Genomic DNA, 24651 nt, shown 5'->3' on the forward strand with positions numbered 1-24651 from the left:
TTTGACTGTATTAGAAAACTGCCCAATAGATTTCACCAAACCTCCACATAAGGCAGTGTTTTTCAACCGGGTGCCGCGGCGCCATGATTGGGGTGTCGCAAAGTTTAGAGCCTTTAGGCATTTTCTTGGAAATTTACTTAAGTGTAGTTCAAGATAACTCATTGTCAGTTCTATTTTGCTACGAAATATCTAGTAAGCAAAGAAACTATGACTAATCGCATGCTAATGTAATGTTCTACGCTACGTGTACGCATGACTTGTCACGAGTTCGCCCAAACCACATTGCTTGGCCTTCATGTTCCCAGTCCCAGGCCAACACCAGAGAAGAACAACGTGGACACTCGTGTCTTGTATATGCTTTAAAAAGCGTTGCATTGTACTTTGAAAAGCGTGTGGTTTCAATCTCAAAGTAGGTGCATATTATAGTATTTTCATAGTATTCAAAAGCAATGATGACAAATAAACAAGTTTTTATCATTTTTTTAATTTAAATTGATATGAAAAAGAAAAAAATAAAGAAATATTTATTTTATATATGCATCAAAATAGTATAAAAAAAAAGTAACAAAAATTCTTTATCAATAAAATGATAATATAAAATGATGATATATTTGATAATAAAACTATATTTAAAAAACAATAGCGAGACTATTATTTTACATGTAGGTATTTCGACGAAATTCAATGGACTTAAATTTTGATTTTGAACACGTAGAAACACTTTTGCGTTGCGCGTAATATTTGCAAAAATTCATCTGGCCCATTAGTCCCCCCCCTTTATTCAAATTCTAGATCCGCTGCTGGTCAAGTGTGTCACGTATTTTTCAATTAGGTGTGCCACTCAATGAAAAAAGTTGAAAAACACTGACATAAGGTATAGGAGAAATATTTTAAACTTTTTTTGTGGTAAGCACTCTAGAGCAGTGTTCTCAATCACTTGTCCTCAGAAAAATATTTGGTTTAGTCAATCAGATTACAATGTAAATGTCACCGTACTTACATACAAAAAATTATCCATAATTTCACTCGTCTGTGATAAGAAAAAGATTGAGAAACTGGTCCAAAGATGAGCAACAATGATTTTTCTCAATTAGTCCTTGTATGAAGATATCAATTTATTGCCCTATTTGTGTGTGTACAAATGTGTAAAGTGGTTGCAAGATTGCTTTGTTTTATTTGTATTAGTTCTGGTGTGGGATAACTAATTAATTGTAATTTATCATCCTCTCTCAATCTTTATTTCTCTGGTTATCTCCTAATGATCATCATATAGTGAAAAAATCAAGAGTTTTTTGAAGTCTTTACTGAAACAAACAAGAAAACAAAACAAAAAAAAATTAAATTCCTCAAATGTATATCCAATTTAAATAAGTGTAGGATTACAAATCCTATGCTTATTTAAATTGTAGTATGGATATGTTTTGTCTGTAGTTATCTTACAATCAATGTTCTTAAATTTAAAAGATTGAATAGTGATTTATAAAATAGATTTTCATTGATATTACTACGTGACAGTATTAGAATTATTTAGTGTAAATCACAAAATTTATATGTAATTGATGACTACAAATAAATGGCATGTGCATAATGCCATGCATTATACACACATTTTAGATGGCCATAACTAGATCATAAAGGGATTAAATAAAAGAGCATTGTGCAGATATCACTAGGGTGAATATATCCATGGTTTTTAGTCCATGAAGTGCCTAGTAAAAAAGTCAATGCTCTATGGAGTAAGGCTTATACTATATATTTGAATGTTTAGATGCAAAGGAAAATTCAGAATAGCAGAGTCACTATAGATGAGGGACTTGAATAGAGAGTTATTAAAGCAGGGATCGCCAAAGTGGTCGATATGGACCCCCAGGGGTCGATGCAGCTAAGGGGTCACAACCTTTTTTTTTTTTCTTTGCTTAGACAGAAACCACAACCCACAACGTTTTTTTTTTTTATTTTTTCGCTCATACATACAGTATACACTTCTAATAAAACTTTACGGTGGGGGTCAATGTGAGGCTTGGAAAGTGATTGGAGGTCGACAGTTATAAAAGTTTGGCAACCCCTGTATTAAAGTCTTTGATGGTAATTACTATTTCTGGGTAGTAAACAATTATCCAAACAGAATGAAAAATGCTGTTCCTAGTAATAGGAAGGACTTTAAAACTTAATTTTATATTAACTGTATTTAGTTTGTTAATACTAAATACAGTTAAGTTAAATTTATTCCAGGTCTCCAGAACAGTAGGCCATCTGAAAAAGATGACCTACTGTTCTGGGGACCTGATGGTTAAGACATCAATAAGATAGGAAGTTAATAAGATGTTATTAATTTCCTATCCTAGTTTTGATTAAAAATTAGAATAGAATATTGTTTTAATAAAAAAACTAAATTACAATACTAAATACTGTAATTCATTTGTAATTTTAAAAATAAAAACAAACTGCTTCCATCAAAATCCAAGCAAATTATTTTAAAATTTGTAAAGTTCTACATGTATTCAGCTCCTGGATTCAATTTGGCAGCTAAATCAGACTTATATCCAGTATTTTTAATCATTGTTCTACCAACTCTAACTGATGTCAACAAATGAGCATTGAGTCTTTAAGCCATTTTAGCTCAAAATGTATGTTTGGAATAATATATGAAAACAAAACAAATAAATAAACATATCCAAAGAATATAAAACAGTGCAATGACTGGGAGAAAATTTGGCTTTTGCCATTTGATTTGAGACTTCTTGTGAGAACTATTGTTAACATGGGAAATAATGGCATTAATAACATTGTGTACATATAATTCTATATGTTGAAAAAAAAAAAAGATTTCATTGTTAGTCCCAATTTTAACTATTTTTCTGTATAATTTATCAATAATAAGTAAAATACTGTATTCCTTCCTCTACTTTGTAGATTTGTGATTTCTTTTATAACTGGGTGCTCTTCTTGCTTCCAAGTTTCCTTTTAATCCATACTTGGATCTACTATCAATCTCTGTGTGGTTAGACAACAGTACACAATAATTTATGACATGTAATAGGAATACCATCTTGTCTTTCACTACTTAATTTTAGTGATCTGATTAGAACCAGTGTATTCAGTGAAGACTAGCCATTATTGTGTTCCTGAGTAATATTATATGTTTAATGTAAAAATTAACATATAATTTCATTAAGAATTTATAAATATCAAAACATGTCGTGATTTATAACCAGTGGTGCCCAAACTTTTCGATTGGTGGGCCAAATTACATATAAGTTGTACAGTACATAGATAGGTCACAAATCATTTTGTTCATTCTATATTCTATATAATATATATAAAGTATGCCTATTTCTATCAATCACTTACAAGAGGCAATTCAAGTATTACATCAAGAAATAACTTCTTAATCGCCCTTTCATCACCACCAGTCATTGGAAATGAAGGTACAGTACCTACTACCTCTTAATTATGTGATGACTGGGAGAAAAATAAATGCTCGGTGCAATCTTTCATTTTCAAAGATTTGTTCTCCCTCCCTTGTCAACAGCAATCATCAGATAAAAACAAATCCCTTTTTCTCTAATACTTGAAAAGTCTGTAAGTGATGTCTCAAATATGTTTTTAGGCTGGATTAATATGTTTTTAGGCTGGATTAATATGTGACAAGGGCTAGATTTGGCCCAGGACCATACTAGTTTGGGCACCATTGATTTATACTAACTTAATATTTTAAAGACACCATTGTTTTGACAGGAAAGTTTATTAAACAGATTAAGGACACAGTACAGGTGGCTTTTGTGAAATTCATCCTAATTCAATGGCACCAAATTTTAGCAAAAGCATTTATAAATTGCAATTGTGCACAGAGATATGTTTTCTACGTTACAAAGACATTCAGTATGGTACGAAACTACACACTGGAAACACCTATGATAGTTTGTTCACATGAAGAACACTACATGACAATAATATAAAATTTATGAAGTTGCAGATTGGCATACATGAGCATTTACACAAAAGATGTAAGTCTTTAATAAAATAAAACATCACAACAATCGATAAATTTAAGTAGGAAATAAAAAAAATCGTGAAGACAACCTCAATGTAATCACAGGATGAACGTTTTTGGTTTTTTTTCCTTCTCATTTTGTACCACAGACTAGAATACTTCTGCCTGCCAGATTTACAAAAAGATCTAGGCATTTGACAGAAAACAGAATATCTTAACTTGAGCAAATATGTAAAAATTTAATAATTGTGCAAAATATTAAATGCAATTTTTTTTTATCTTTAGCTATAATAATGTTATACTATCGTGAAGGAGATCCTTCGGCAGAAAAGAGACTGTGTATAGAATAGAGCAAAGATGTTTTGACATTGGAATGATTAGTGTATATAAAGTGGAATAGGAAAAAATAGTTCCTCAGAATTCAAAATGCTCTATGAATTAATACTGTCCAAATGTGATGAGCATGAGGTTAATATACGGCATAATTTAATGTAAAATGAAGGTATTGTGTCGTTAAATAAAATGGATAAATTTGTTCATTTGTAGACAACATAATGATTTTTTTATCCCCCAAATTTGCAAATATAATATAAAAAACTTTGGTAGCAAAATACAATGTTTGTTAAAATTCATAGAAATATTAATATTTCTTCTTTTAAAAATCGCTTTCAAAAATCCTACAACTTAAAAGTTTCACTAATAAATATATATATGAAGTGCCACTAATCATTTACCTAGTTAAAAAAAAAAAATGCAAAAATTCTTATTATGCCAGGTGATAAAATGAAAAGTTTACTTATGAGTAGTAGACTTGGTGACATCAGGAGTCAGTGATACCTGACTAACTCATCACATCCACCGGTTCCCAAGTGTAGTGCTATCTCATTTTTGTTACTTCAAGTAAGTGTTGTATAACTGGAAATACCTTGCATTACAGAATAGAATTTACATAGTTAAAGTTATGTAAAGAAGAAAAGTTATCAAAAATTGTAGGCACAGATGACTCAGGTTATTTTTCATAAGCCACAGCCTTTAAGGTTCATGTTTACAAATTTTAAATAAGAGGCAGTCCATGGGATCTGTGCGTAACAAATTAAACATTGTAGCTTTGACTCACTGAAGAGTTACATGTGTAATTTGTATCAGCAATACTAAAATACAAATTTATCATTGATACGTAACAAAAAGAGTTACAATTAAAAAGTATCTGACAAGAGTTCAAGTCATTTGGGTTCACTTAGAAGCAGATCTCAAAGTGTTTAAGGCATTTATCTCAAGATTATCTCAAGAATCTGTTCATATAACTACGAAAATCAAATTTAAATCTTATAATAGGGAGTATTTTTATTTATTGAGTTTCAAAATGTCATCTCAGAAGTCTATAGTAAATAATTAAATATTTCTCTCGACATGCAGCAGGACAGCAATTGCATCCAGCTCATGGAATTATCAAGTCTACTCCTCACATGTAAACTTTTCATTTGATCACCCAGTATATATATATAAATATATATATAACTTGATTTTAAAAAATTGTTTGGAAAGCAATTTGCAACTGCAACAAAACAAGGCACAATGTCAAGATTTAGCACCCGACAGACAAATCGGTGATAAAAAAAGCACCTGGAGCAGCTTCATGTTGTCTGAGGGCAGTAGTATCGATCTGCACATTGGAAAACATTTACTTGCATTCAACAGCTTCTATTTCTACTTTCTCATTTGTGTCAAGCTTTTCAGGTTTATCTTCTGGTTCCAATTCCTTTGGTTTCTCCTCTTCATTCTTTTCCTTTTCAGCTTCTTTTTCATCTGATTCTTCCTTCTTTTCTCCCTCTTCCTTGTTCTCTGTTTCTTGCTGACCCTCTTCTTGTTGTCCTAAAAAAAAGGCATTAAATAAACATTAGAAATATTTTTAAAAAATAATAAATCATAACTTCATCACACATGTATGTACATTTTGATATTTTGTAAATACAGTAGACCCCCTATAATGCAGGTTCCTATAACGTGGCGAAAAAATTGCGACAGTATTCGTATAAAGACGCTAAAAGGGACTCGTAAAACGTCATCGCCGACTCGTGTCGCGACAGGATTAGTCGAATCTGGACCAATAGTGGACGAGCAGCCGAACTACTTTCCGCCATCCAGCGCCACGCTACGGAGAGTTTAGGCGGGTAAGTTGAGTTTACTATCGTCTGTACAGTATGTAAATTAGGTACTGTAAGTCTAATACAGCACTAATTTTATACATTTCTTGTGAAAGAAAACATTTCTTATTCAATGGCCATAAAAATTATTTATATTAATGATGTCTCCAAAGTTCAATGAATTTTTTGCAGAAAAATAACTTATCAGAAATCGTGGCCGCCGTTTGGTGCGCTGCTCCGCGATGAAAACAAGTTTGAGCAATGGCAACGTCGAACAGTGCACGCTCGGTAAGTAATCCTATAAATTTTTGTCTGTACAGTATGTAAATTAGGTACTGTAAGTCTAATACAGCACTAATTTTATACATTTCTTGTGAAAGAAAACATTTCTTATTCAATGGCCATAAAAATTATTTATATTAATGATGTCTCCAAAGTTCAATGAATTTTTTGCAGAAAAATAACTTATCAGAAATCGTGGCCGCCGTTTGGTGCGCTGCTCCGCGATGAAAACAAGTTTGAGCAATGGCAACGTCGAACAGTGCACGCTCGGTAAGTAATCCTATAAATTTTTGTTTATAGCATAGTTTATATGGATTATTCCCAAAAAATTATACGTATTTTGGAAATATTGAGTCGAATTAGTCTAGAATCGATTAATTTTATGGAAGTAAACCTTTCAAACAGCCGTAGTCCATAAACTTCACACGTGTCGGGCTGTGACTGGCTCATTATTTAAGGATTCCTACAACATGAAATTCTTATAACATNCCCCCCTATAAGATCATAGATACGTTCCATTCTTTAGGAATCCGATTTCTTACGAGTCCTTCCAATCACAGCCCGACACGTGAGAAGTTTACGGACTACGGCTGATTGAAAGGTTTTCTTCCATAAAATTAATCGATTCTAGACTAATCCGACTCAACATTTCCAAAATACATATATTTTTTTGGGAATAATCCATATAAACTATGCTATAAACAAAAATTTATAGGATTACTTACCGAGCGTGCACTGTTCGACGTTGCCATTGCTCAAACTTGTTTTTGTTGCGGAACAGCTCAGCAAACCGTGGCTGATTTCTAATAACTTATTTTTCTGCGAAAAATTTGCTGAACTTTGGAGACATTATTAATATAAATAATTTTAATCGCCGTTGAATAAGAAATGTTCTTTCACAAGAAATGTATAAAATTACAATACTGTATTAGACTTACGGTACCTAATTTACATACTGTACAGACGATAGTTAGCCTAAACTCTCCGTAGCGTGGCGCTACATGGAGGAAAATATATATTATTATAATAAAGTTACAATAAATTAAGTTAATATATAATTATATATACAGTACCTAATTTATATATAATACTGTACAGACGATAATCTCTCCGTAGTGTGGCACTTGACGGCGGAAAATAGTTCAGCTGCCCGATGACGTTTTACGTAATTATACGAGTTTTTTTTACCGTTTTTTTACAGATACCATCGCAATTTTTTCGCAGTTTTTATATCGTAATCATAATTGTAATTATAGGAACCCGTTTTATAGGGGGTCTACTGTAATTATCAAAATTAGACTATATTTAGACTTGACTATTGATTCAGATTTTGGTTGTATTCTAAGTTTAGTAGTAGTAATTTTTCTTTCCCAAACTTATTTAGAAAAACTTATAACTTAGATTACTATTAATCAATTTGTTATAATAATTGCTATTTAAATTCTTATACATTTCACAAAATATTGTATGAAACCGTTATTTATTTCTATATATGCAATAAAGTAGTAATCCACCTAATCATATAACAGGCCATTACCGAAATTAATTGCTAAAAATTTCTTACTAAATTAACAAAAATATAACAAATTTAATTTACCTTCTGTTTGAGGTTGAGTTTTTTCTTTTTTAGATTTCTTTGATTTCTTAACTAATCCACTATCCAACAAACTATAAGCTGTATCAATAATGGTTTGGTTCAGTTCTCTTGGTGTAATTTCCAACACTTCTTTCATCTATAAGAATGGTCAGGTTATTGTGTTAATTGTAATGCACATGACTTTGTAATAAGTAATTACACTTATAAAAATTTTTTAAAATATATGTATAAATTACATACATCAGTATAGAATATATATATCAGTAGATATACATGTTCTTTGTTATATACAGTAGAATACATTTATTGTAATAATTTTGGGACTTGCTTATAACTGACATAATATTTAGTGAAACAAGTAAACAAGTGTACAATTAACAATTCTTTTTTTAATGGACATTAAAAAGACATGTTAAACAATTAAAACATGCATAACTTATAATTAGTAAATATTTAATTGTAATTCATCCAGCACTTAAAACTACAAATAAAATACTGCATTAACTAAATGTTCACTACATACAGTAGACCCTCCCCTATAACACTGTTGATAATTCTGTTTTATATGAATTCCATGTTGTACAAGTCACTTAGATTTTACAAATACGTGAGCCGTTCACAGCCTGGCACACGTATTTGTAAAATCTAAGTGACTCGTACAACATGGAATTCATATAATACGGAATTCATATACAACATGGAATTCATATAATACGGAATTATCAACAGTGTTATAGCGGGTCGACTGAAATTAAGTCAAAAATCACCTTAATTCAGTAACACCAATTTATTAATAGAACAAACATTTTTCAACCTTGTTTAAAGGTCACCCTCAAGTTACAAAAATGAAATAACTTTAAAAAAATCAAACAATTTAAATTTAAAATATATCAAATCAAATTTAAAGTGTACAAAATGTTGCATGCATAAAGATAAAACAAAAAAAAATTTATTTAATTACTTTAAACTATTTTATTGTGAGAAAATAAATGTTTAATGCTTAAAACAATGGTAAAGACTGATGAGGACTGAACTGATAATGATCGCATGTTATCAACCGTATAGTAATATGGTAGAGCATCAATTATCTGAAACAATTTGGGACTGGGGTTGTTTGGATAACTGATCATTTATGAAAAAATATATTAAACACAAAACTGTACTGTATATATTTTGTATCACACATCTTACATAAAGTAGTACATTAAAGTAGGCCTACAATTTAGGTTGCCAGGGAGGGAGAGAGTGCTGCAGCGCTACAGCATTAGCAGAAATTTGAATTTGCCGACTGGAATGCTTTTGGTTAACCGATGTTTTGGTTGATCGGTATTCAGATAATCGATGCTCTACTGTAAATAAAAACCTATTTACCTGATTATGACACTATATTCATACCTTGATTACAATAAGCAATTTTGTAAATATATTTTAAATTATATGTTTTGAGACCATATCCATGATTATAATAACCAAATTCCACTGTATATATAAAAGGCACTGAACACACACACACTTTTCTAGCAATTAACTTTAATTAAAACAAACGTTTTTAGCCTGAACTTATGTTCCAAAAGTAGAATCTCTATTTAAAAACCTGACAAAGGATTATTAAACAGGCCAAAAAGATTTATTTTTAAAGTTAATTGCTGGAAAAGTGTGTTCAGTGACTTTATGTACTGTAGTAGTTCCAGCTTTGAGTATCTACCGTATATAATAAGTTAAATTTGATTTGGCAGCAACATGGCCAATGCTGCAGAAACATCAGTCTGCTGCTACATGAAGATTTCATCAATCAACCTCAAATGTTCATGTATGGTTTGACTCAGACATAGAAAAAGGCCATGATGATCATTGAGTGGAAGGAAGTTTAAAAAGTTAAAATATATAAAAACTAATTTAAAATTCCAATGAAGTTATTAAATACTTACTCTCTTATTGTCAAATTTAAATTCTCTACCCACACGAGGCAATAGCCAACGTACACTCTTGTCAAAAAAACTGTTTAACCATAGAGCAATGTATGGTGCCATCATTGTTGGAATACAATAGCCTAAAAAAATTTTAATACAAGACAAAATTTTAATATAAAAATTTTTATAAGATTCAATAAATTTAAAATTAATGTAAATCTACAATTAAATTATTTTTGTGTTCTTTCACATAAGAAAAAAGTTGAGAAAAATTGAATTTATGAAAACATAATAGTAAGTAAAAATATGCCAACATTGCAGAAATCTGATAATGGGACAGAGGAAAAAGGTTCAATCCAATAAAATTTTGGCTCCTACAATCAGTTTAACATTGGTATATTTTTACTTTTGTTTCTACAAAGTCAGCATATTCTGAAGCTAAACAAATTTCACTATTCTTTGTGCTCTTGTGAGCCTCAATTTTCAATTTTTGTGATTAAAATTTAAGTTGCAAATACATGTGATTAAAATTTCAACTTTTAGTTTCAATATGACATGAATATCAATAATTTAATGCCATAATAAAAAGCAAATTTTTTAGTATATTAATTAATTTATGTACACATTAATTTGTATATACAAATAGTATTAACACTAGGAATGCCAGAATTTGTTTATACCAAGAACTGCTGATACAGGACATTTTGACATGTAGTAGAAAAATTATAATTGAAGTGTCTGATGTATTTATTTTGATATGTATTTTTATTATACATATTTCTGAATATATTCTTTTGCTATCAAAATTCATAAATGACCAAAAATTAATTTTTTCTGTCTGTATTTTTTTACTGCGCATCAAAACAAATTATCTGAATCTCTGCTTTGCATTTTCCATAAACAGGAACTTTGCAAGAATTACAGAATTGCATTGTGCAATTGTCATTATTTTGGCAGTAGATCATCCCCTTACAATTTCTACTTTTCTTCTAGTAAAAAAAGCTGAATTTTCAGACTTTTCAAAATTTGGAATGGTTGGAATGGGCTTTTTATATATATCATTTATAAAAATTCCAGCATATGGTAGATTTAGTTTGGTTGGTTTTTTTCTCTAGATACTATTGATGCTGTTCTTCTGATAGCTTTTGAAGATATTTGTACCTGAGAATGTGTTTTTGAATTAACTCTTTGTTATATAATACAGGGGTGGGCAAGCAAGAGTTCAGTGGGAGTCGAAATGTAGGGTTTTGCAAAATGCACAGGAGCTGCAGTTCTGTATTTTTTTATTCTGTACCACAGTTCTGTACTGCATGTAACTCAAAAAGAGCCACATTTGTCTATGTCTGTTATAATATATGCGATTTGATAGTCATTAAATCCAGAATGACATAAAACACTGTCACAGGCCAACATCTTGACGAGCTTCACATACTATAAAAATTTTGCCATCTGGTTGAGCATGTTGACACCAGCTTTGTCTTGATTATCATAGCTTATAGTTTCTGGTTACCTCTTTTTGTCTTGTTCTTCTCTCAAAAGTCATGAAGTGAACTCATGACAATTACATTTTTATCCTTCTTTGATTTATAAATTGTTAACATTGTGTTATCTTCATTGTTCAGTATGACTGTGCTCAGAATCGGTTCTTTATCCATGATAGTTTTCACATTAGAAATCTCATGCCAATTGTATCGCAATGCAATACAATTGGCATGAGCTTTCCCAGCATGCTGAATTTCACTGAATATGCCATAATTTAGTAATGAAAGAGATGTAACAAAATTGTCACACTTAGGTGTTGATACCTGAATACATATTATCACGAAACTTGTCAACAATTGATATTTCACCAATGATATTTCTCCCGAGCGTGATACATCTTTACCAAGGTAAGGAAAACCATTTACAAAATATATTTCCCACCAGCCAGAATGCAGAACTTGATGTCCAATTTGTCAAGCTTATTTGGCATATATTGAATAAAAATACAACATGATTTGCATCGGAACAGGTTTTCATTAATAATAGCTCACTTGGATTGAAGCATTTCATGTAACATGTACTGACAAAAAAGATGCAATCACTTAAGCATAAAAAATTTTTGGGTATTTTTCTTATATGTATACACACAGAATCATACATATACATAACAAATAATGTCAAGAATATTCTCATTATTGAAAAACATGATTTTAAAAATATATCAGTAAAATGTTTCATCAGACATCAATAAATAATTGTATTGAATAGGGAAAAAAATTTATTAATTTTTCAAAAATGTTATCCCATTGTAAGATAATTATTTTTTGGTAAATTTGTGAAATTCCAAAGAAAAAACTTTGAAATTTCAAAAGATAAGAAACATTCAATAAGATATACAGGTCATTTCAACCTGTATAACAGTCCTAGTGTTAACTGAATAATTCTTCATGTAGTCTTGTGATTACAATTAATAAGGTGACCAATCATCCTCCTTTAAGGAGGACAGTCCTTCTTTTGTAAGTTCTGTCCTCCCTCAGAAAGTGTCCTCCTTTTCAATATTTGAAGACTAATCTGTAAATCTCCATATACAATTGATGCCAAGCCAATCCATTGCGTGTAATGTGTTTATTTGACATGACGATTCATCAAGGCTCAGTACAGTGTGGTGAGACATGATTATGAGATGCATGCGGTCTGCATGGGAAACCCCGAGAGCGTGCACTGCACTGCAAGTGGCTTTGTTTACTTCTTACCAAAACACAACATGGCACATATGCACGCAGTAGAGATTATTATAGTGTGTTATTGTTGCAATGAATAAAATGCTTCTTTTATTTATGATATTTTTTCCTTCAATTTGTGTCCTCCTTTTCATTGTAAAAAAGTTGGTCACTTACAATTAACAAAAACTTAACATAAATTTTATTGACTCATTATGAAATATGATTTAAAAATAAGAAAATAATATATACAAGCTCTCCCCTCCATTCTCTGCACAAGTTTTAATTTCTCCTTTGTTTTTCTAGATATAATTTTCTATATTAATCATAACACAATTATAAAATGCCTTAATTTTATAATATAGTTTAAATTAAGTATTGGAGTTTCATAGTTACTGTATTGCAAGTTAATGTTGATAGCTATCTCTAAGTCTTTGGCTTTTAAATAAAGTAGGATTGAGATATTTCCTCTTTTGTAGTGCTGCAAAAACCAAATTGTTTGGCTGTTAATTCTGAACTTTAAAAATTTACATCATATTGAATTCAAGCCAATCCATCAGCCACTGAATTTGTTGTAATATTATCTAAATGGAAGACTTGGGATACAGTCTCATATAAGGGACTGTAATTATTATGTAGTTGAAAGTTTTGAAACTGATATCTAAGAAACTATATACATTTTTAAATGTATCAATGATAATGAAAAAGTTCATAGTATTAATACAGATATATAGAATATCTTTTTATTTAGAACAAAATTATCTAGTAAAAGATAATTTATAATTATTTATGATATAATATAATAAGCGTTGGCTTGAAGTGACATTGTAATGAACTCGTCCGACTTTAGAAAACGAGTTCATTTTCTAAAGTCGGACGAGTTCATTCTCCAAGACTCCACTTCTGTAATGCCACAACACGTAAGTGTTATAATCATATTATAATTATTTAAAAATGAAGTTTGACTTCAGAGAATTAAAATATTACTATGTACTCTATTATAACTATTAACTCAGAATGGTGTAGTAATTGAATTCTGTTTTCTTTTATCTTAATGTTTTTCCAGAAATTTATCTTTCTTTTTATGTATGTACTTTCTTACAAACTCATTCCATCGTATTTTATAGAAAAATTATTTAAAACTTAAACCACCATAAAAAAATTTCTATGAAAGTGTTGGTTTGGGTAGTATCAGTCCAAAAATAAGTTAAAGCAATCATAGCACTCTCTCACCTCTGCATCAACAGAGAAGTGCACAAAAAGAAGTATTAAGACAGGCTTACGCCATTCCTCAAGAAAAACCACTAAGATGGCCTGTATGTTTTCTGGCCTGATATCATAGTTGCACATTATGGAAAAGATACAATTTATGTGCTAGAGGAATATAGAGTATTAAGTCAACAAAGAGAACAGTGTTTCAAATGTTTCTCAGCTGCATTCAGTTCAACAATTATGATACCAGATGAAACAGAAGATGTACAAAAACAAAGTAACACTGAAACAACAATGTGGTGGCCAGTGTCAAGACTAAAATCAGAAGAGCCATATACTGCAGACCAGATTCCATAATTTAGAGACAAAATAAACTAATTTTGTCAATTTTGTATCCCTAGATATTATTGTAAAAATAAAGTTTGATTTTTGTGCAGATTTTTTGTTTACAAATCCTTAAATTCTTTACACAAAAGTTATGAATTAATGTGAATTTTTACAAGAATATTTAATTTTCCAAAGAATCATTCAATTACATTTTAAAAGCTGTATGATATAAATAATAAACAAGAACTAACCATGAGATTTGAATTCTTTGGCTAATACCAGAGCAATGTCTTTCATCCAAACTGTTTGTGTGCTTATAATATGACGATGATCTGCTGCTTCTGGCAATGTCATAGCTTTTAAATGGCCCTGGGCAACATCTCTAACATCACAGACACACATATTAAGCTTAGGTACCATAGGAATGGAACGTTCCATCAACCGCTTTACTATCTGTAATATTTAAAATTTTTTATAAATTTTTTTAAGAATATTTTAAAAATGATTTCTACAGAATTTATACAGTAGAACCTCATTTTAATAGATTTCTCATTAATAATAATACTAGAATAATGGATTTTTTCCCCAAGTCCTGCCAAATCAATGCAATTTTACCTCCTTTCAGTAGACCTAAACTCAGAATAATGGAATTTTTTCTAATTTTGTTCTAAGTTTGCAAACTTTGTTTTTTCAATGTTTGGTTTAATGTTTGGGTGTTTCCAGAAATTTGTAGAGATCAATGATGCACTTGTTACATCTGGGATATCTTATATACAATTGAAGAATTGTATAGAGTCATCAGGCTGATACAATTAAAGAGGAACAACCTAGTGAATGTTCTGATGCTGGTCCGAGTAAGTGCAGTGTTGAAATTTAGTGAGACCATGGAGTCTTTCCAAGTCATGAAGACCCCCCTGATGAGTTTCAGCATAAACAAATAGGTTGGACTGTATATGACATTGCTAATATCAAGTAGTAGTTGTATTCAATAGTCAGAAAATTGGCATCAAACCAAGGTGGATAAGTTTTTAACAAATTAAAGTCAAGTGAAATGCTAATGAGCATATATAATTTACCTCTTTTTGTGCTTACAGTATATACAGTTTTCATCAGCTTTGTCATATACACATACAGTATAATATACAATCTTGTAATATACATATTTTTATAGAATAGAAATCTCAAGAGAATGAATAATTTCAAGTACATGTATTTCTTATATGTAGAGGGTTAAATAACAGATATTTTCCTGGATGGGCTAGAAATCCATTGTTCATGAAATAACGGATTCTCAGAACAACAGATGATTTTCAGTGGATCTGTTAAAATGAGATTCTACTGTAGTAATAAAATATAAAAAATTTCTTTCGTATATAATATATTTAAGCAATTTTTTTCAAAAATATTAATTCTACAGGAATGTAAAAAACAAATCAATACCCTAAAAATTTTTAATGTTTATACAATTATAAATTAATTAAATCTATAAAAATATAGAGTTGTATCAGAAAATAGCAATTTTATAGTCAACTGAACAACTTTTCCTATTTATTGAAAATCTCTAAATTCTTTCTGAAGATTTTTATACTTTAATTTATATACTGTACACCCATCCCTCTTTTTGAGCAGTGGATACATCCCAAAGAATGCTTGATAGGATCCATAACTTCAATGGAACAAAAAAAATAAGCAATTTAAAAAAGAAACACAAGCTTTTTTATTTTAACATCATTTACCATTAATATTATTTGTACGTAAATATATTAAACACAATGTAGCATAGGAAATATGAAATCAACATACAGTATTCTCTGATATACACACAATACTGTACTGTGCTTAAAAAAAGATAAATGAACTCTTGATTTAGAAACATATAATTTTAAAACCAATCCTTTGACAAAAAGAATAACATCTTTAATGATAACATGATTTTAATAAAAAAGATAAAGTTGAAAATTTTCAAATAAACTTTTATCTGTGTAAAAAAAATTGATCACATGAAAAGAGGATTAGATTTCTTTTGTTAATTCAAAATTGCATAAAAATAGACATGTAAAAAGAGGGATAGGTGTATATAAAAATTGATTGCAAAGTATACTCTGTAAAAACTGTATATCCTATTCATTATCAAATGATTAATTATTATTGATTTGACAGCTACATTACACTATGTTGCATCAACTAATAAAATTGCAGTAGACTCAATTATCTGAGATTTCATTAACCAAGAAATGAATCAAGAAGGATGCAAAAAATGTCTATAGCTCTTTAGTTATTAGGTCATCACAAATCACTTTGAGACATCTATTTTGCATACTATTGGCCAGGAGAAGGGGAAGAGGAATGATACACTTTGTTAAAATGCCCAATTTATTACATAACTACACATTATATAGGCTGTTTTCTTTACATTCTTTTGAAAATTTACCTGCTCTAGTTACTGGGTACACAATTTAAAAATGGTATTATCCAGGATGGCAATTTTCCATTAATCCTGAATAAGAAAATGCATTGTAGGCTTGCAGATTGAATAAAACAATAAAATACATTCTGCATAGATATTAAATGTCCTTACAGTGTAATACAAAGCTATACCATATGTGTACAGCACATTTTTAAAAAGCACAATTAAAAACAATCCACTTTTATTAATATTTTAAATTACTCGATGTCATTGAATTAATATTTCATCAATTTAACTTAATAATATTTCGCATATTTAAACACAAAGACTTATATCAATACTAGGAAAACAGAAATATTGAAAACTAAAGACTTTTCATTAATTAAGTCTAACATATTTTTTTGTATAGCAACTGATTTTATAATTTTCTATAATAACTGCAATACAAAATTAGTAGTAATTGTGTTATTTTAATAATAATTAACTATTTTACATGTTCAATTCATGAAATTGATTGCTTGTCTTCTATAAAAACAATTACAGCTGTAAATCAAAAACACTCACCTCTAGACTAGTTGAAATTGCACCATTAACAGTTGGTCCCAAAACGTATCCAGGGTTAATCACCGATAATTCAAATTTCTTGTCATCTAAAAGTTTTTATTTAAAAAAAACCTATTTAAATGGCAGTTAAAATTAAACTATATACCAAAATAATTTCATAACTGTTTTACAATGTTCTAAAATTGATGCAATATTTCCTCTAATTTAAATGGAAACATTCCAATTTAATTCATGATTCAAAAGAAATAAATGATCTATCAAGATACTCCATAAAAAATCATTATTTTTGAATCACCAAAAATTTAAATTCACCCACACATACTAATAATAATAATAATAATAATAATAATAATAATAATGTATTACGACAGAGCCATAATCACAGATAAAACAATTTACCACAACAGACCAGACATCACACTCATTGACAAACACAATAAAATCACATACATTATAGACATAGCCATTCCAAACACTCACAATGTACAAAACACATGCACTGAAAAAATTAGCAAGTACACAGAACTCGCCCAGGAAATAAGGCATCTGTGGAGGATGGATAGGGTGCTTATTGTACCTGTTGTTCTCTCCTGTACAGGTGTGATACCACACACACTACACAAAAGCCTGGGAACATTACAATTGAGTAGAAATACATACATCACACTACAGAAGGCCACTATATTGAATACATGCCATATTGTTAGGAAATTCCTTAATACTGACACTGACACTGACACACACATTTAATTTTAGTTTTGTTTTGGTTGCTATGCCTTGACTCTGGTCCGGCATAGTACACAGCCACCGGTGTGTACCGAGTATAACCCACTAAACACAACAATAATAATAATAATAGCCACCTGAGACCTGCTCATAAATACAAGAAACTACAAAAAGCACATAATAAAAGACAACATTCACAAACAACACTTGTAGGAAATGCCATATCATATACAAGACTGTACAACATAACACATCACACTGGATTGTAAGCTTTTTAACACTGACTATATACATTGATGTAACAAAATAGCAAATATAATACATCAAAACCTTGCACTCAAACACCAACTTCTACACACTCAAGAACCATATCACAAGTATACATTTCAGACAGTCATAGAAAACACGCACAAAATATACTATGATTGTGCCTTAACCACAGACAAAACAATCCATCACAACAAACCAGATATCACATTGATAAACAAAACAGTCCATACACATCATTGATTACAGCTGTATTAAACATCCATAACAAATACATACACTGAAAAAAAATTAGTAAATATCCAAAACTTGCCCACAAAATAAAGCATCTGTGGAGAATGAATGAGGTATGTATTGTGCCAGTACAGTGATACCTTGGTTTTTGTTGATAATCCATTCGAAAACAATCAGCGAAATCCGAAACCAACAAAAACCAAGGCAATTACAGTATTTCCATATGAATCAATGTAAATCCAATTAATTCATTCTAGACAATTCAAAATACAATACCGAAAATACATTTTATAGTGAATAAATACAGCATTTAATAGTGAAAACAATAAGAAATTAATATAAAATGAATATAAAAGTTTAATGTAATGGCTTCCAAAACAGAATTGCTATCTAACTGTTTTTGATTGATCCAAATTAATAATAACTATTCGATATCTTCAAGTGTTTGCAATTTCTGTTTTGTTAGCACATTCATGCTTTTTGCTACATTAGCCTCCTTTATTGCCACAATGTAACTTATCATGGATGACGACTTCCCATACATGTGGCTGTTTTCAAAGGTTTCCTTCGAATTGATCATGTTCCTGGCCTTCTTTGAAGGGCTGCTGGCATTGGAAACTCTTTGTTTCCATGATGAAGCTGAAAGGAAAGGAATGGAATTGTTTGGCTAGATGCACGAGATAATGCTCACACAACGCCACACTAAACATGAAAACGTGGGTCGCCCTTTGTTTTCGCAAAATTAGCAGTGAGATCACGTAGGCATGCCGATGAAAACCAAGACAAATTTTCTGTGGAAAAAATCAACAAAAACCAAAAATGACAATAACCGAGGTATTACTGTAGTCTTTTCTTGCACAGGCATATCACATACCACAGACACTACAAAAAATCTTGAAACATTAGGGCTACAAACATTACAGCACAAACATCACATAGTCAGGAAACAGATACATACACAAACAAGACATGTTTTCTGTAGTTATGCCTTGGTCCAGAACAGCACTAGATATCAGTATGTATGCGATGTATGATGCACTCCATTGTAATAACAATAACCTCTAATTTGCAAAATTCAAGATTCAGATTTAAAAAATGCAAATAAAGCTTTAGACAGGAAACTCAAATTTGTAACCCTCTTACAGCTTATTTTAAGATATATTCCAAACTAATGTGTGTTAAAATGCATTAAATTATTTTGAAATAGAAAAGATAATTTTCAACTATTCAACTTATTGCAAGAGCAAGAAGGGAATTTAATCAATAGAGAGATAGTATCAGATATCATAAACAAAAACACTGAGTTCGGCGTTATATGCGTTTTATTATCGCTAGTACTTTCGACGAGCTTATTGTCGTCGTCCTCAGGCGATTTAGACAAAAAATAATCGAACACAAAATAGAACGCGTAATATAAATTGAAATTGTGCTAAAGCCGTTAAGAACACGTAGAAATTTAAACACAATTCGAAAGCCGAACGAGCAGATAGCTCCGTGAAGTGCGAGCTGGCGCATGCGCAGAGCTATGCTCTCGCTGCATGCATTCTAGAGACTACGAGTACTCGCTTAATCGCTTATACAACGTGACCCATACACTGGGCAGCTCAAGGGTAGGGGTGTTGCAAGTGTCCAAGGTGGTAGTGAGGAGAGATTCCCATATAAAAACAGTTTTTCGATCTTTGCAGCTCTTGAGCATAACCACTTGGGACCATAGCGGGTTGTAACCCTGCTCAAGTACCTTTTTTGCGAGCTCGGTGGTGTGTCTTCCCCTCATAACATCGTCTTGGTGCTCATCAAGGCGGCTGGAAAGCATTCTAGTGGTGGCCCCGATATATCTTGTATTTACTCCCATTGCCTGATTTTCCAACGGTACAGCATAGACCCCCGATTTCTCAAGAATGGAAAATTTGTCTCTATCATTGCAAATAAGTTTGCGTAGGCTTGGAAGTGGGGTTAAAGGTAGNTTGCAACACCCCTACCCTTGAGCTGCCCAGTGTATGGGTCACGTTGTATAAGCGATTAAGCGAGTACTCGTAGTCTCTAGAATGCATGCAGCGAGAGCATAGCTCTGCGCATGCGCCAGCTCGCACTTCACGGAGCTATCTGCTCGTTCGGCTTTCGAATTGTGTTTAAATTTCTACGTGTTCTTAACGGCTTTAGCACAATTTCAATTTATATTACGCGTTCTATTTTGTGTTCGATTATTTTTTGTCTAAATCGCCTGAGGACGACGACAATAAGCTCGTCGAAAGTACTAGCGATAATAAAACGCATATAACGCCGAACTCAGTGTTTTTGTTTTTGTTTATTAATTAATTTTGGCGTGTTAGTCAACATATTGTTTAATCAGATATCATCCTTTATAATAAAAAAAATTCAAAATTAATAGCAAACACAAAAAGAGTGTTTTGAAAAGAAAGTTATAAAAACTATTTTCATAATTTTCTTTGTTTTTGCTCTCATCTCATTTTTATTTTTTAAACAGCAACATAATTTCATTTCTCTGTTAATTTGAACAATGTAAAATACAGGTAACTCCTGTATAACACGGCACTTCTATAGCACGGATTCACTCTAGCATGGTTCGAGAATTGGGAACATACCGCGTATAACATGGTGATTTTATAGCACGGGTTCACTCTAAAACGGTTCGGGAATTGGGTAAAACCCTCATACAACAAAATGTAATAAAGGGTGCGTTCTTTTATACCTCCGCGTGAGCATTCTAATTGTTTTCGTGGCTACTTTGAATGCGCTTTCAACAATAATCCATTTAATGGTTAAATTATACAATTGGGACCCTTCTTTTGCCTCTAAAAGCTCATTTTAGAATTATAGATTCCTCCACACGATACTATCGATAGTGTGGGCGCTGCCATCTTTCTTTCACCGTGGTTCCTAAATGCCTACAAACAGCAGCGCACTTCCGTTGCAGAGCGACCGCTATTAACGAACGCACCCATAAACTTACCAGTTGATGATGCTCATGCTGAGATCATCATATAAACTGAATAATCCTCTGGTAAAATAAATAATAAATAAGTATTTTACCTATGAAGAAAATGAATAATAAATCCGATTTAAATAAAGATTCAACAACGTGTTTTTTAATTTTTGGAACCTAACCCCCCTTTTCGCACTAGTTCTTTGTTTTGTATAACACGGATTCGCATAACACGGCAATTTTTTGGACCGTAACTCTTGTGTTATATGGGGGTTACCTGTATACTTCTAATATTTAAATACAGTATTATCTATATCTATAAAGCATTATTTTTATATCACTTTTCAACTTTTTACCTAGTGACTACATTTGCAATTTGTCTTAGTATTTGGTTAGCTATACAAAAAAGCAATTGTTTTGTTATATTTTATGTCACTAATTTGTTTATAGGATAGCAAATGTCATAATTGAAAATTTACTGTACTATTATATCTATGAGAACATTATTTCCTTATTTGTTAATTGGAAATTGTGGTTCTTGGAGTGATGAAACTTTTATAAATTCTAGACACATTTATGATTTTTTAAAGATAATTGTAATGTAGCAAAGGACTAAAAGACACTAATTTGTAACTCATATTCTATTGAATTTGAGATTCTACTTTGAATTACAATAGTGAATTTTAACTTAGAAACAGGCAATCCTTGATATTTAGAAAATTCACTCTTTTGTACAGTGCATATTTTGATTCTCTTAAATCACATTACATATGCTATAGCCAGATATACATTATATTAATTTATTTCTAATTATTAAAATTTAATAAGAGATGATGATGGCTTAAAGCAAAAGTCACATTTTTGAAAATTTTCAACTAAAAGTAAAAATTGAGCTATTGTGTGAGTTGGTGTTCTCCACCAATTTTGATTTTGGTAACATCAAAATCCTTCGCAAAAAATTTTTTATTGTTTGTTTACTTTTTTGTATGATTTTAACATTTGAAATAATACTATACATAACACTAATTAATTTTTCATGAAAAAGAAGACTTTTCTCCTCAAATAAACAGCCAAGTTCTTTCTGTAATATGCTTATTGTCTAGTCTTGTATTCAATTTTACAAGCTCTATGATGGCTTTTCCACTAGACTTATTACACCATTAATTAGAAATAGGACTGTTTAAAATGTTACAGTTTTAATAGTGTACTTTGTTATGTATATTGTTTGCCTCTCATTGCTGTTACTACTTTATGTATCGTACCATCATATCTACTCAAATACCTGTAAATTAATAATTATCATCCATATTTTATCAATTGTCACCATTTCTGTGCTTCTCATAACCATTTACATCACGAAGAGTTGATAAGGGATTCAAAGTCCAAAATGCATACTCTAGGAAACAAAAATGTGATTTTCTAAAGCTTGTCCTGTTTCTAATTGATGGTGTAATAAATCTAGCGGAAAAGAAAAACCATCATAGAACTAGTAAAATTGAAGCCAAATTCTTTATTGAGTAACTTCTTAATTCCTTAATAATTAGCCTTAATTTGTCTAGAGATAGGTGGGTAAATGGCCATCTTGTGTTAAATTTAATAATTAGAAATAAATAAGTTTAATTTAGAATATTCTGAAAGAAAAGATCAGCCCAGAACAGGACTCAAACTCACAATTCCTGCTTACTATACAGATGCATTACCAATTACACTATCCCAGATTTCTGTCCAACTTTACTTCCACATCAATTAGTTAATGATCACTCATGATTCATGATGGAATAAAAGTGTAAGCAGGCTGAAAGCCATAGAGGGCTGTGGGCACTGTCATGTACAGTACAATCAACACTGAATGACCAGCATATCAGAATTAACTGGTCTAACTAGCAATGAATCTTTATGGTAAGCTGAAGTTTCAGGTTTGAATTCCACTCTGGACCAATATTTTCTTCCAGAATATTTTAAATTAAATTGAACACAAGATGACATGTTACCAACCTACCTCTAGCCAAATTCCTTAATAATTAGTTTTAAAGTAGCATGATAAAGAATCCAGCTATTTCTTTGAATAGCTGGATTCTCTGAAAGTCAAGAGCTGCCTTTATTAACTTAGTATATCTTATAAGACTTAACAATAAAAATTAAAATTTATATTAATTGAAAAATTAGTTTATCTTCTCTATGGGGACCATAATATTAATGTGTTATATCCTCTAAGCCAAATTTGATATGCTTTTGAATAACCAGAGAAACCTTATAAGTACGTCAAATTTGCCTTATACAGGATATAACACATCACTGTTTATATTAAAACTCAAATGTATCATAGTATCAGAATCATGAATTAATAAAAAATTTAAGAATATTGCTTAAAAATGTTATATGCATTTAAGAATGTAATGAACATTAATATAAATAATTTGAAAATTTTTTTTATGAAGACAATCCACTAAACAAAGCATTAATTATAAAAAAAACATANAAGTAATTAAACCACGTACAGGTGGCCCTCGACTTTCGCACAATTCGCTATTAAAAATTCAACTTTTTAAATATTTTTGTTGATAATGAAAAAATTTTGTTCCATGCAGAACACTCATACACTACAAAGTGCGGTAGCTCGCTCTATGTTCTTGGACACACATTACTTCCTACAATAGTGGACTTCTCAGAATCCTAATCACTAATGTGTTGTTCCAAGCAAGAGGTCAAAACAGTTTCAGTTTTGCATTAGTGCATGCACCAACATGTTGTGTGTGTACGTTTGTTTATAAATTTTTTAAATATATATTAATTACATGAAAAGATACTTTAATGAAAAAGGAAAAGCTACCTGGTAATTCTTTTACAAAATCCCAAGCCTCTCTCTCTGCCAAAGTTTTGCTTTTACTGTATGCATCAATTGTAGGAGAATCTGGATTACTCCAGTCTCCTTCAGTATACACTTTTCCATCTTCAGCAACTGTTTCTCCTAATAAATGATAAAAATTTATTACTCATCATTTTATTTTAGGATTCATTAATATTCAGTAAAAATTCATAATTAAGATCTAATATAATTTACTTTATAATAATCTATGGTTCATGTGTTACTCTCATACCATATACACAGTAGATTCTGCTTATTGCAAAATCAGATTATCAATCATTTAATATTATCAAAATTACTATGTTCCAAAATATACACTATAAAAGCTTTGATTACTGCAGTCTAAATTTAGTTGTATTTATTATGTTCAGGTAAACAGTAAAAAAGACAGCAGAAAAACTGAAAATTGCATGTAATCAGCTGATTATGTTCTTTTTTTAAGTTATCAGTTTTTAATCTAACTCAACCAATATGT

At 30.7% G+C, this 24651-nt stretch overlaps 1 protein-coding gene across 1 annotated transcript in view; it reads right to left on the reverse strand.

Annotated features, from left to right (window-relative positions):
- Positions 1-3726: 3726 nt before the first annotated feature.
- The window catches only part of LOC111642345 (putative uncharacterized oxidoreductase YDR541C), a 55099-nt gene continuing 34174 nt past the window's right edge, over positions 3727-24651 (reverse strand). The window contains exons 4-9 of the mRNA XM_023388680.1: positions 24141-24278; positions 17140-17225; positions 14420-14621; positions 9946-10067; positions 8018-8153; positions 3727-5866 (exon numbers count right to left, since the gene is read on the reverse strand). Of these exons, the coding sequence (XP_023244448.1) occupies positions 5676-5866; positions 8018-8153; positions 9946-10067; positions 14420-14621; positions 17140-17225; positions 24141-24278 (875 nt within the window). The 3' untranslated portion in view covers positions 3727-5675. The remainder of the gene's footprint in view (positions 5867-8017; positions 8154-9945; positions 10068-14419; positions 14622-17139; positions 17226-24140; positions 24279-24651) is intronic.

The sequence above is a fragment of the Centruroides sculpturatus genome, unplaced genomic scaffold, assembly GCF_000671375.1.
Source record: "Centruroides sculpturatus isolate CEXI.00-Female unplaced genomic scaffold, Cexi_2.0 scaffold1376, whole genome shotgun sequence".
In the NCBI taxonomy this organism is placed as follows: domain Eukaryota; kingdom Metazoa; phylum Arthropoda; class Arachnida; order Scorpiones; family Buthidae; genus Centruroides; species Centruroides sculpturatus.